Source organism: Carcharodon carcharias, chromosome 34 (genome assembly GCF_017639515.1).
Source record: "Carcharodon carcharias isolate sCarCar2 chromosome 34, sCarCar2.pri, whole genome shotgun sequence".
In the NCBI taxonomy this organism is placed as follows: Eukaryota; Metazoa; Chordata; class Chondrichthyes; order Lamniformes; family Lamnidae; genus Carcharodon; species Carcharodon carcharias.
In genome coordinates, this window is record NC_054500.1 from 4392600 (window position 1) to 4407625 (window position 15026).

A 15026-nucleotide genomic window follows, 5' to 3' on the forward strand; every position below is an offset into this window, starting at 1 on the left:
TGTCGGAAATTGACCTATCATTGCACCTATTCTGCACCAGTTTTACTCCTGGCATTTCTACCCCAGTGTCTTCAGGATGGGAGGAGGAAAACAGGGGGAAAAACACAAAATTAAAAATTAATTTCCTCTAGAACCTCAGCAGATTTACAGCCACCCAGGGCTTGAGAGCTCAATCTCCTCTATCTGGGCAGGTTCCAAGTCATTGTTGTGAAAACACAGAACTGGAAAACACTGCAATATTCATTCTTCACACGTATAACATTTTAGAGAGCCAGAATGACAAGGATGAGGAGCCTTGTCATTGCTGGCAGCTCTGACTCATTCCATCTATCCATCTGTTCTCTGTTCTCTGTTTGGACATTTAAATTTCCCTCATCAACAATTCTACTGCTCCTTTTGCAAGAAGATTGCTCAACTAGTGAGGAGCTATAGACAATTTGACTAGTCTTGTGTTGACACTTTACTGTTCACACCATGGTGTGAGGCTAGGTCCTGCTTGAACATCATTCTCACTGACCTATGTGGCTCACTCCACCCCCAACACCTTCAAATTAAAATTATCATCATTTAATCCCTCCACAATTGCATTTCTCCCTATATTGAACCTTCTCTGCAGCACCACCACACTTCCCATCTCAAGTTCTCCGTTCCTCTGACTTCAGATTCCTCTGATGTATAAAAGGTTTATCCGCAAGATAAGGGTTCTTGGAGTTGGAGGTAATATTTTAGCTGGGTAGAGGATTGGTTAATGAATAGATAAAAGAGAGTGGGCATAAACAGGGTTTTTCAAGTTGGCAGGCAGTGAATAGTGGAGTGCCGCAAGTGTTATAATATGCCTTTAAGGGGTAGCAGCATGACGTTACTGGAAGGGAAGTGTGCATGCGGTCCAGTTTTAGTTTCACTTTTGTCTGTGAGCAGAACACAGCACAGCTCTGATGTCTTCAAACTTTCTACCTTTGTGTCTCGTGCCTAGTGTCAATAAATGAATCCACAATGTGTTTACCCAGTCCCTTACGAGTGATTGGCGCCTTCATTTCATTATAACTACATGACAGCAAGGATCAGTGGTGGATCCTCAGCTATTTACAATCTACATTCATGACTTAGATGAAGAGACAGAGAGTAATGTATCAACATTTGCTGATGATGCCAAGCTAGGTGGAAGGTAAGCTGTGGGGAGGACACAGAGAGGCTGCAAAGAGATACAGACAGGTTAGGTGAGTGGGCAACAAGATGGCAGATGGAATATAAAAAGGGAAGTGTGAAGTCACTTTGGTCTTAAGAATGAAAAAGCATTTTTTTTAAAAGAGGCGAAATTTGTAAATGTTATGTTCAAAGAGACTTGGGTGTGTTTGTACAAGGAACATAGAAAGCCTGCATGGAGGTGCAGCAAGTAGTTAGGAAGGCAAATGGCATGTTGGCCTTTATCGCAAGGAGATTGGAGTACAAAAATAAAGAAATCTTGCTACATTTGTACAGGCCGCATTTGGAATACCGTTTTGGCCTCCACATTTAAGAAAGGATATATTTACATTGGAAACGGTACAGCGAAGGTTCACTAAATTGGTCCCTGGGATGAGGAGGTTGTCCTATGATTAGAAGCTGAGTAAATTGGGCTTATATTCTCTGGAGTTTGGAAGAATGAGAAGCGATCTCATTGAAACCTACAAAATTCTGAAGGGGTTTGATAGGGTGGACGCTGAGAGATTGTTTCTGCTGATCAGGGAATCTAAAACACTGGGTGGGTTGGTGGGGTTTGGGGGGGGGTTGGGGGGAGGTGGCAGTGGGGAGCACTGTCTCAGGATAAGGGGCTAATCATTTAGGACTGAGATGAGGAGAAATTACTTCACTCAAAGGGTTGTGAATTTTTGGAATTCTCTACCTCAGAGGGTTTGTGGATGCTCCATCATTGAATATATTTACTGCTGGGATAGACAGGTTTTTGGTCTCCCAGGGAATTAAGGGATATAGGGAGCAGGTGGGAAAATGGAGTTGAAGCCCAAGATCAGCCATGATCATATTGAATGGCAGAGCAGACTCAATGGGCCGTATGGTCTACTTCTGCTTCTATTTCCTGTGTTCTCATGTTCTGGCTTTAGTGCAACATTCCTCTCTCTTTGCCCCAGGTCAGTGGCCATGCCTCCAGCTGACTAGGTCCCAATCTCTGGAATGCTCTTAATTTCCCCCTGAATCTCCTCTCCTTCATGAATAACCTCCTTTGACCAAGCTATTCCTCCTGAAACCTCTTATGTTGGTTCAAAGATCCAATCTCTTCACATGTCTGTGATGACCTTGAATCATCTTGCTACATTAAAGCTGCTATACAATTGCAAATGATTCTATGATAAATGGTGCTTGTAAGAACTGTTCCCTGTTTAGACTTGAGACTAAAACCAGGGGACATAATCTCAGGATAAGACTGAGATGAAGAGGAATTTCTTCACTCAAAGGGTGGTGAATCTTTGGAATTCTCTACTCTAGAGGGCTGTGGAGGCTCAATCATTATGTTCAAGACAGAAATCGATAGACATCAAGGGATTTAGTGTGGGAAAGTGGCATTGAGGTAGATGCTCAGCCATAATCTAACTGAATGGTAGAGCAGGCTTGATGGGCTGAATGGCCTACTCCTGTACCTATGCTCCTCACTGCTTGAGATGAGCTCCCTGTGAGTGCCATGCCCCTCTGGGTTTGCTCAATCACAGAGTAACCTCTTCCATGCACTTAATGCTTTTAGCAGCCCTTAGCCCCATTGGATTCTTCCATTCCTCCTACCACAAAGTATCACTTGTCTGTGAAGCCAAAAGTAGCATCTGTTCTATGAATTTTTAGTTCAGGATGCTGAGAAATGGAATATTTTCCAACTTGCACTTCATACCCTGGCATCTTGTAGAACATGGGGAAGAATTTTCACTCTTCCCTGACCCAACAATAGGGGTCATTTTAACCAAAGTTAATGAGAGGAAACAGCCATTGAAGCCAACAGAGAGGAGAATGAGGCTGGGAGCAAACAAGTTTCTCTGATGCCAAATCCACCATTAAGATGATCTTTAATTTATTTTAATGCTGTGACCTGTTACAATCTGGAATGCAGCTCCTGAGAAGATCTTGGAAGCAGACCAAGAGGAGAATTAGATAAATACGTGAAAAGAAGAATTGACCTGGCAATGGGGAAAGAGCAGAGAATTGCGGTGAAGCGGGCAGCTCTTTCCAAGGGCCAGCCCAGGTACAAAGGGCAGCATGGCCTCTTTCTGTGCTGTAAGATTCTTTGGCCCTGATATTAATAGAGGACTGGGGAGCCTGGAATCAGAAGAACCCAGCAAGACTGAAGACGTGGAGTCTGGGTCTCATCAGAATATCCACGGGTCGAGTCATACCCGCAATCAGCCAGACTGACGTAATGACCAGTGGGCGAGAGACAAAACCCAGCACGGGAACATCTGCTCCAGAATGCAGTCCAAGCTGGGTGTCCAGGTGGAGTGGGAATCCAGAGCGAGGGGAAGCCTGGGTGTGAGACTTGGATGGAGGCTGATAGGCAGAGGAGGGGAGCAGAGGCTATGGACAGTAATCAGAGTTTAGTAGAGGCCTGGGGGGATTGGGGAGCATCCTACTGAAAGCAGATCTTGAGGACTCAGCAGTTCCTGCCTTGGATTAGCTGCTGGGCAGCCGGCAGCTCAACACACACTTTCCATTAAATCATCCAGCCATCACTTTAGAATGTTAATGAGGACCTTGGCTGTCCCTAGGGGCCTCGTCAATGCCCTGATTTCTCTGCCTGATAATTCAAAAGGGTTTTGCCCAAACCTGATATTTTAAACTCCCTTCCCAGCCTAACCCTTTCCTGCCTGTCGTGGAAGGGGTGGGGTGGCTGAGGGTGCTGGGTGGGGTGGTTGAGGTTGCTGAGTGGGGTGGTTGAGGGTGTTGGGTGGGGTGGTTGAGGGTGTTGGGTGGGGTGGCTGAGGGTGTTGGGTGCAGTGGCTGAGGGTGTTGGGTGGGGTGGTTGAGGGTGTTGGGTGCAGTGGCTGAGGGCACAAGGTTGGATAGCTGAGGGCTCAGGCTGGGATGGGGTGGTTCAGGGCACGGGTCGGGGAGATGTTAATTGCAAGGCCCATGTATCTCAGCCTATGGCAGCAGAAAGCCTAAGACTGCACCAGTGCAGCATTCTCTAATTCCAAACCAGATACCCCTTTCACTTTTGAGTGAAATTTGCTCAGATTAGTTACACCTGATGCTGAGTTAGGGGCAGTTCCCACCGCAGTCCCAACCCTTTAGTCTGAATGGATTCCCAGAAGTTTAGTTAGGAGAGACAGTGGTATAGTGGTAATGTCACTGGCCTGTTAATCTAAAGACCTAGGCTTATACTGTATGGACAGAGGTTCAAATCCCCTTGACAGCTAGTGGAATTTAACACTCAATTAATACAGTTTGGAATATAAAGCTGGTTTCAGTAATGGTGATCATGAAACTATCATTGATTGTTGTGAAAGCCCATCTGGTTCACTAATGTCCTTTAGGGAAGGAAATCTACCATCCTTACCTGGTCTGGTCTGGCCTACAGGTGACTTCATAGCTGACTCTTAACTACCTTCTGAATCAGCCTGGCAAGTCTTTCAGTTCAAAGGCAATTAGGGATGGGCAATGAATGCTGGCCTTGCCAGTGATGCCCACATCCCATGAAAGAATAAAGGAGACACACAACATCCTCTGAACAAATAACTTTAATAACAACTAAACATGAAGAAAAATTTTTCTGCTTCAGTTTTAATACCCTTTACGCACTTTTTAAAACCTAAACTTGTTAACAACCTCACTAAATAGTGCACAGAGAATTTTGACACAAAGGTTGGGAAATTGCCAGGTTTCCAGGATTACTGGGGTTACAATTCATAGACACTGTTCGGAAGCTGCAGAGATCTTTCAGAGATATTTTTCAGAAATAGATCACAGGCCCTGAACATTTGAATCGGAAGGACACAGGCTGGGATTAGGGTGTGAGGAGGGTGTGAGGATTGGAGGGAGGGAGAAGGCCATGGGGTTTCACGCCTCCCCCATGCTACGTATCCTGCCAATGGAATTCTAGGCATTCACACAAAGTAGAAATAACATTTGTTACCTGCATATTAACTGAGAGTTGGGAATGATCAGATCAGTTAGTGTCTTGAATGCAAAAACATTGATCTAAGGTAGTGTTATCCAGGACTGAAATTGTCACAAATCAACTGAAGTTAGAAGTTTGGAGAAATTGTATTGTGATCTTGGAAAGCACTACCTGACAGGACAGAGGAAGCAGATTCAGTCGTAACTTTTGAAGGAATGATTTGATGAAATGTTCTGTACATTGAGATTTGTTGGAACCCAGAATGTTTTACCACAGCAAGTACTTGAGGCAGAGTCCAGGATGAATTTTAAAGAAGGTTTGAAGTTAATGGAGGAGAGCAGGGCAGAAGGATTAGTTTCAGCCTCCTCTCGTAAAGGGGGGACACTTACACAATGGGCCAAACGGCCTCCGTCTGCTGTAAACCTCCAAGTTCTATGAAGCATGGATTTGAGTACTGTAGACAAATGCTAGTATTTTAAAATTAGCAGAGGATTGAAAATTAGAAGTGAGTTCACTGGGCAATGTTTCATGGTTGGATGAAGAACTTCCATAATTCTATGAATTAGGCGTCACAGGAGACTTTTTGACTCATCATGCCTGTGAACCTTTCCCTTTTTAAGATCCAATTCCCTCCCTCACAATGTTAGGGAATGGCAAGCTGTTTGATGCACATGGAGGATGCACTGCTTGGATCAGATATGTTAATGTACATCTCGTTCTCTGCCATCCGTCAAAACTATTTACAAAAAGAATTCACATTATTGCCTTTGTTGAACGCTGCTCAGGGCAGCCATTTGTCCAAAGATGAACTGTGTGTTTTGTGGAATGGGGCGCCTACTCCCCCATGGCCTTATGTTTTTAAAACTATAACAGGATGGATTTTACAATCAGTTGATAGGTGTAGAAGAACCAGAGGTGAGATGAAGAAGAATATTTTCATAAATCATGCTGGGTGATCACATGGTTGGGGATTTAGTGATCACATGGTTGTGGGCAGGATTAGTGATCACATGGTTTGGGGAATTGATGATCATGATTGAGGATTGATCATATGGTTGGGGAACTGAACATGTGATTGGGGGAATTTGGTGATCAAATGGTTCAGGGATTTGGTGATCACATGGTTGGGGAATTGGTAATCACCTGGTTGGGGGAATTGATGATCACATGGTTGTGGGAATGGGTGATCACATGGTTGTGGGAATGGGTGATCACATGGTTGTGGGAATGGGTGATCACATGGTTGTGGGAATGGGTGATCACATGGTTGTGGGAATGGGTGATCGCATGGTTGGGGACTGATCATATGGTTCAGCGATTGGTGATCGCATGGTTGGGGGATTTGGTGATCACATGGTTGGGGGATTTGGTGTTCACATGGTCGGGGAATTGATGATTACATGGTTGCAGGAATGGATGATCACATGGTTGGGGATTTGGTAATCACATGGTTAGGGGATTTGATGTTCACATGTTTGGGGATTTGGTAATCAGGTGGTTGGGGATTGATCATATGGTTGAGCGATTGGTGATCACACGGTTGGAGGATTTGGTGATCACATGGTTGGGGGATTTGGTGATCAAATGGTTGGTGCAGAATTGATGATCACATGGTTGAGGATTTGGTGATCATGACTGGGGGATTGATCATATTGTTGGTGGACTCTTGATTATATGATTGGGGGGATTTGGTGATTATATGGTGCAGAATTGGCGATCACACGTTTTGGGGATTGGCAATTTCACCATTCCTGTATTGGTGATTTTAGTTTGGCAGCAACAGTCTTTTGCCTCTCCTCCAGCTCCCTAAGTTACCATCCCAAAACATTATTCTTTCTGGTGGGTAAATATAGTTCGCAAAAATGTGAATGAGTAGCTTGCAGTTTTGGTTAATAGAAAGCCTGGTTATGAACCTATGCATGCAATAGGCTGGAATGGCCCCTCAGTTAGCTCAGTGTGGTTTGCTTATCATGAAGGTGCTATTTCACCCTGCCTTACCCATACATATACTAGACAATGAGCGTCACCAGGTTGGCTGATCCTGAAGGAGACCACAGCCAAATATTCAGCCTCCTGAATGTTCATGAGAGGGAACTTTGCCTGATTTGTTCCCTAACCTCCCCCTAGCTAGGATCAGCTAACTCAGCATAGATCAAGGGCTGAAACAAAGACCATTTGGACAGCATAGCTCAGTATCAGAAAGGGTTTGAACTATTGGAAGAAATTGTGCTCTCCATGTGAGGAATTACGCCATCCAGTAAAACTTAAATCAGCACCTTTCAATGTGGTTAATGTTTTACATCATTGCCCCTCCCCGTCCCAGATATGTACCCATATCATTGAAATCCATTTACCTCCTTGTTCATCCAACATGACAAGAGTCCTGATCCCAGCATCTTTGCTCTGTGTGAGTTGATAAGAAAAAAAATGTTAGAGCGACAGAATGGGAATTGTCCAGAACTGCACAAGTGAAATACCAGCTCTTGCCTGTATATCAGTAATTCAATCCATTTACATCCTATTTAATAGATTGCTGATAAACATATAACCAATGCATGCTGGAAAAAGCAGATCAGCATTAGGATTTAAACAAATTACACACAAGCATTAGCAACGAAGTTGCATCTCAACCATCACTAAATCTCCATCATAATGCGTCACAGTTCTTGTAGAAATTAAATTCTGTGTAAATTAAAGGAAAGGCACTTCTCATTAGGGCATTCCAAAGTGGTTTACAGCCAAAGGGGTCTTTTTGAAATGTTGTTATCATCTCATTAATTCGACTTTGCATTACACCACACAGGGTTGTGAGTAAATCTAGGCAAGCAGTGAAAATTCCACTCAACCTACACAGGCTCATTTCTAATATTAATGAGTGTAAACTTCTGGAAGAACAAATTGGAAGGAATGAAAACACAATTAATAATGGATGTATCTCATGCTGTCTTTTAAGGCATCCGGCATGATATCTGCCAGTTCTGATATTTAATTAAATTACTTTCTATTTAAACAGCCTCACTTCAAACTCCATAAGCAGACTCTGTCCTGCACCAATCCAGAAGATTCAGGTTTTCAGATCTGTCATTGTGGAGTTGTGTGACACTGAAGATTAGGTTTCAATGACACTACTTTCAAACTGTTCCCTCTAAGCTGCGCAGAAACCCAGAAATTCCCACAAAGGTCAAGCACAAGTTTAAGTCACCACTGCATGCAGCCAGGGAAAATAATGTAAAGGTCCCATACATTCAAATGATAGCAGAATAGACCAAAAAATAATTAGAGGCTATATGACTTGCAGGAGTCTGTTCAGATCTGTTAAACATGTCTCTTGCTGCACTTCCTGCTCGCTCTCTGCATGAATAATGGAATAGTAAATATTGACGAGAGTGAACAGTGAACAAAGACCAAAGTAAACACGGACCAGAATAAAGATAGACCAGAACAAACATGGACCAGAGTGAACATCAACCAGAGCGAACACGGACCAGAGTGAACACAGATCATGGTAAATACAATCTAGTGTGAACACAGGCCAGAGTGAACACAGACTAGAGTGAACACGGATCAGAATACATTCAGACCATAGTACTCGAGTAATCTGAATAATCACTTGTAATCCAGTGTAAATATGAGGTATAAAAGAAAACCAAATATTGTCGAGGTCACAAACGAATATTAAACATGTATGTATCTGACAAAGACCATTCTGGATAAATAGTCTGTTTTGAAATTTCTGGATTGTTATATTCGCCTGGATTTCCCTCACATCATCTTTCACTCTCAAATATTTTACCAAACAATCTTATCAGTGTCCTTCTCTTTTACAGTTCTGATGAAGGGTTGCCACCCAGACTGTAAGCCTATCCTTTCGTAATGAAAGCTGTGTCTGACGACGCTCCTTTGAAGCATCTTGCAGCTGCAATCTCCTCTAGGGCCACTCCTGATGATGGCAGCAGCTCCTCCGCCCCTCCGCTAGTGGCCATCACATCTGAACAGTCCATGATGACGAGGAGTGCCCAGCCATGGCGCTGGACTCTCCCACCCTTCAGAGGCCCCAGCCTCCAGAGGATGGCTGCCAAGGTCATCAAGGTCGATAGGCCATCAGAGTTAGCAGCCCCTACCTCCAATCCAGCTGCCAGTGAGGGGGAAGCACCAAGATGTAGCACTCACAAATGGAAATTTAAGTTACAATGGTCACATTAGGGGGTTTCAAGGGTGACTAAGGTTTCCTTGGCACATGCGTAATGGTGCATATATATCTTTGCCTTGGTGGAGAAGAAAAGATTTGATGTTTCGAGTCCTCATGACCCTTCGACAGTGATTGTTTATTCAGTTCTGTCGAAGGGTCATGAGGACTCGAAACGTCAACTCTTTTCTTCTCCGCCGATGCTGCCAGACCTGCTGAGTTTTACCAGAAAATTCTGTTTTTGTTTTTGTTTTGGATTTCCAGCATCCGCAGTTTTTTGTTTTTATTTTTATATCTTTGCCTTGATTATTATGATATGACATTATTTTCAATGGCCGTAGTTATTTGCAATTGCAATTGTTAGGGAAGAGGCCTGGGAGTCATGTGTCACAAATATAAAGGGCCGCAAGGTTTATTTCAGATGTCAGGACTTGAGTGAAGTGTGACACTTATCAGCACTGATCGGTTAGGTGGTGTTTCCCTTGCCATCACTTTGACTCCTTGCTTTGGATTCCTAACTGAAAGTCCTCTGAATCAAGGCCTCCCTGGTCTCCCTGCCTCCCAATTTCATCACATTGGGATCCTGCTCCTCACCCTGGGGCTCCCCAGTCTCCCCCTCAGACTCAGCACTCGATTCATCCTCTGCGACCAGTGGAGTAGGATTGCTGTCTTCATCCTCCAACGGATTCCCCTTGACAGGACCGTTTATGTCTTGAGTCTATCAATTCACTAATCGAGTAAACTCAAATTGCACGCCCTCATATACACTTGTTAGTTGATGCTCGCTATCAATAACAACATAATAACAAACTGTGATTGTTTTTTGCAACAGAGGGCAGAGCACTAAATCCTTGCATGCTCCGACAACCACCTCCAGCTCTAGATGTACAGTTAGCTAGGAGCCCATGCTGTACAGTGATTGGTCAGTACTGTCACATGATTAGTCCACTTGCATTCTCTTAAAGGTACATGGTACTTCACTTTACCACAGAGACAGAGTGTGCAGTGCGCAGCATACAACAGCAATAGCAATCAGGAGGATATTACAGTGATCCCTCTGAGAGATCAAGGCAGTGAAATCTCACCTTGAGTAGGCCTATGGCCCTCTCAGTGCCTGCCCTTGTGGAGGCTGACCTCAGCTGCAGTCCTTGGGTGTCTCAGCAGCATCATCAGACTCCTTTCCAGCGGATAGCCTTTGTCCCCTAGGAGCCAGCTTTCCAAGCATGCCGGAGCAATTAACAGCCTCAGCACCCGGGAATGATGGAGGACGGAGGCATCATGACAGCTTCCTGGATACCTGGCACAAGCCTGCAGTATCTGACTCTTGTTGTCACAAACGACCGGAACATTGAGAGAGTGGAAGCCCTTTCTATTTACAAAGACACCTGGCTCACCCACTTGCACCTTTATGGGCACATGTGTGCAGCCCTGGATACGAGGAAATCCAGCTCTGGCAGCGAATCCTCTGGCTCGCTCTGCCTGGCTGGCCTCATCAGTCCTGATGTCACCCTTCGGAACAGTGCATCTGTGACTAACTTAATGCAGCTGTGGGCAGCCGATTGAGAGAAACCACAGAGAGCTCCTACTGACCCCTCGAAAGAACTGGAGGCATAAAAGTTCAGGGCCACTGTCACCTGCAGAGCCATTGGCACAGGGTGGCCACCTACACAGTTGGATGCAATTTCAGGGTCACTTATTTGGCATACGGAGGTGACAGTTTTCCTGGAGAGGCGGAGCTTTCTTCGACACTGAACCCCTGACATGTTCAGGTAGCATGATCTCTGCCTGTAGACTCTGCCTTCTCCAGAATCTTCTGCTTTGCTCTTCATGGTGGCTCTCCGCCCCCTGTGGCTGCACCTCTCACGGCCATAGGTTCAACGCTGGCATGCTGCCTGTGGGCAAGTAACCCCCTCTCCATTCTGGCCCTCTCCTCCCCTTCTAAGGAGGTCCCTGCAGCAGAGTACACAATCCCTGTTTTTTGTCCCGATGGGGGTTGCACAATTTCTGCTCTGAAGGGTCCTCTCGGCAGAAAGCCTCTGCAAATGCTGACAATTCAGAGAGCTCTGCAGGACACCAGAAAAATGCCAGAAATGATCTCTGCACCAACTCCAAGCAACTCACATCAAAACTCCTAACTACTCACCTTACCAAGTCCCTATGGACCTTTTATCCTGCCCTGGATCTAGAATTCATGAAAACCGTGAAGGCCGCCTGGCCGAGTGGCCTGTGTGCCAAGCGTAAAAGCTCACGGGCTGCTCAAAATTGCTGTCAATTGCTTTTTAAATGGGCTTAATTGGCCCTTTAACTGTTGGTGGGCGTGGTGCCATCTTCCGAGCATGCCCACCAAACAAAATATGGTGAGGCACCATTTCACATTCAAACAAGTCTGCCACGCGGCTGCCCAGCAAGAGCAAAATTCTGGCCCATGTTTAAGCTGTTGTGTAAATACGTGCAGTTGTTGTTGTTGAAACGCTTCTCAGGCTGTTATCAGTAAGGGAAGGCAGCCTCCTTCAAACTTCTTCCGGTGTTGGTGAAACAATAAAACCTAATTTGTACCAGATCCAGGAGGAGTTTTACGCATATTAATAAAAGCTGTTTGAAACACAGATCTCCATCAAACCTTTATTGTTAAACTGCCCTGCAGATACATTGAGTAAAGCTTCCTAATGCGGAGACTTGTTCTTAATGAGTCTCAAACACACATTTCTAATTTCTAAGATGGTTGCATAGGAATATTCAGATGATTTATACAAGTAATTACGTGTCCAGTCATCAGAGAGTTTGCTCGGCTGAAGCCCTTGCTTGGATACTCAGCAGTGTGGAGCTCATGTTGGGTAGTTACCTGCATCTAGAGCTCCATCTGCTGTGGGATATGGAACAACGAGTGAGTTCATATGGTAGCTTGGAAATAAAGAATTCCCTTGAAATAAAAACATTAGGCTTCTCTTCAGTCACTTGAAGAGCTAGAGAGATAAGGCACGGCTCATCTGGAAAATCTCTTTTCCCTGCAAAATCCTCAATGTGTTGTTGTTTCCCAGATCCTCAACTTGGAGAAGTGCAGAGATCCTGGGGGGTGGTGTGACTGGAGGATATGGAGGATATTATAGGGATGGGGAGCAGTGAGACCATGGAGGGACTTGAAAACAAGGATGAGAATTTTATAATTGAGGCTTTGCTTGACTGGGAGCCAAAGTAGGTCAGTGAGTGAAAGGGTGATGGGCGAAGGTGACTTGGTGCAAGTTAGAATATTGGGCAGTAGAGTTTTGGGTGAGGTCAAGTTTACAGAGGGTGCAAGGCAGGAGGCCAATCAGGATAGCACTAGAATGGTTGAGAGAGGTAACAATGGCACAGATGAGGGCTTCAGCTCAGATAAGGTTCAGTTAGAATGTCAAGGTTGAGAACAAATTGGTTCAGCCTCAGTCAGTTACCTAGGTGAAGGATGGCCTGAAGGCTAATTAATGGAGTTTGTGACAGGGACCAAAAACACTGACTTCAGTCTTCCCAATGATTAACTTGTCGGACAAGCAGTGTGACAGTGGAAGGGTTGAAAGAGATGGTGGTGAGGTAGAGCTGGGTGTCGCTGGCATGCATATAAAAACTAACCCAGTGTTTTCAGATGATGTCGCCAGGTGGCGGTATGTAGATGAGAAATAGGAGGGAGCCAACACTGATCCTGGGGTATACCAGAGGTAATGGTATAGGAGTAGGAAGAGACATGACTGCAGGTGATTCTCAGGCTATGATTAGATAGACACAATGGAACCAGATGAAAGCACTTCCACCCAGCTGAATGACACTGGAAAGGTGTTGGAGGAGGATGTATGGTCAACTTTGTCAAAAGCTGCAGGTAAATCAAAAAGGATGAGTGGGATAGTTTGCCATAATTACAATCACATAGGATGCCATTTATGAATTTGATAAGGGCCATTTCAGTACTTTAATGGACACAGATTTGGGAGGCAACAACAGTCTCAAGTACATAACATCAGGGACCTTATCCATCAGTTTTCCTTTTATCTTTCCTCCAATGACCAGTGCTTCTCTACGTATTGCAGAGCAATGCAGACATAGGATGGTTTGCAATGGATTGACTGGTAAATGTGGTGCTGAGCCATATTGGCCAAGAGTTTGAAGAGAGATAGTCAACAGACACAGTAATTAAAGTGTAAGGCTGATTGACCGACATGACATGCCCAGAAAGGAGTGTGCTCACAGGGAGTGATGGCCAAGAAACTAAGGCCCAACTTGTCGCTGAATCAAAAGGGCTCTGTGCCTTAGTCAAAATGGCGCCAGATCTCTGATTCTGGGGATCCTGCCCCGATATCCAGCACCAACCATTTTCGATTTTCATCTGGGGGGGTGGGATAATGGGGATGGGAAGTATTTCCTGTATCTGCAATTCACAGAAGCTGCAGTTTTAAATGTGCTGCTACCTTGATTCAGGGGCAATTTTCGTCACCCAGGTTTCTGAAACACGACTCATGGGCTGTCAAATCATTTAAATCCCTTGCCTTTAAATCTTTGAAAAAGATGTCTGGAGTTTTAATAAAAAAAATCATTGCTTGCTATTTCACTCTGTCTGTTGATATAAGCTAGATGGCTCCGATTACCGAATTACTACTACATGGCTGATTTCATAACCGTCCATTATCACAGTAGGGTGCCTGCCGCTTCACAGTTTGATTGAGATCTACAAATGGTTATAGAATCTTTGAAGTGGAACTATGAATTCCAGTGCGTGTTGCTATAATGTTTCAAAGGAACGTAAGCCTCGTAAATTGCTTTTTATGAATGAGAGTATTTTTTCAATATAGTGAAGCCTGGAATAGACACTTAGGGCAGAATTTTGCCCTTGTCGAGCAGGCTCAACGGGGGCAGGTGGGGTAGGTCAGGAAGCCACCCGCCGCCTGCGATCGGTGCTGGGCCGCGATTTCATGCTGGCGGACCAATTAAGGGCCACGTTTCCCGCCATTGGACGTTCGGAACCTCATTGTAATACATCAGCATATCAGTATTAGCCCAGCCTGCCGGAATTGTGTGTCATCACCCCCCTGCTGGATTGTCTGCTCACTCACGCCGACATATTTCACAACAGCATTTAAAAGGCGTGCACCTAGAGGGCTGCACTTTGAGGGGAGTACACAGTAACGTTGCGGAGCACTCGCCCGTGTCGCCTGTTGGGCTTTAAGGTTGAGGCACGTTGGTGGGGGTGCGCAGCAAGGGCTGCCTTCCGGTTGAAGGTAGCGCACAAGCACGTGAATGGCTGGGGGTGGAGAGCAAGGGAAGCGGCCACTCATTAGGGAAACCTTGTATAAAGTGACCATTGCTCTGTAGCTGAGACAGTTCAAGAGCAGTGACATTGATATGATTGGAGCCTCTAGCTTTTCTGCCACTCATGCAACACAGAGGCATCAAAGTGGACCATGTGCTCCAGAGCTTTACACCCTTCGGGCACAGACTGAAAACTAATGAGCATTTTAGTGGGCTGCAGAACAGTTGGACGACTGGGCACATTGTACAATCTCCTTGCTAAAGCTGGCCAAGGAGCAATCACTGCTGGAGATGCTCACAGCCCCTTGCAATGTCATCATCCCGGTTTGGACCAGTCTTCCCATGGTTCAAGCTAACAGGGCAGCCTTGCAGCCTGGATTAGGAGAATGCCTACAACTGAGTACAACATGCAGTCCGATGGGAAAAGCTGCCACCAATCGGTTGAGTGGAATGAGGTGGAGGTGGATGGGGTTT

The 15026-nt window shown here is 45.1% G+C and overlaps 1 protein-coding gene across 2 annotated transcripts in view; it reads right to left on the reverse strand.

Moving 5' to 3' along the window:
• The window catches only part of LOC121272634 (synaptosomal-associated protein 25), a 111676-nt gene that overhangs the window by 22697 nt on the left and 73953 nt on the right, over positions 1-15026 (reverse strand). Inside the window, exons 1-2 of one of the 2 annotated variants that reach the window (XM_041179321.1) lie at positions 11902-11967; positions 7450-7498 (exon numbers count right to left, since the gene is read on the reverse strand). In XM_041179321.1, the coding sequence (XP_041035255.1) occupies positions 7450-7498; positions 11902-11931 (79 nt within the window). In that variant the 5' untranslated portion in view covers positions 11932-11967. Of the gene's footprint in view, positions 1-7449; positions 7499-11901; positions 11968-15026 lie in introns of those variants that run through there. The other variant, XM_041179320.1, reaches the window with a different exon arrangement.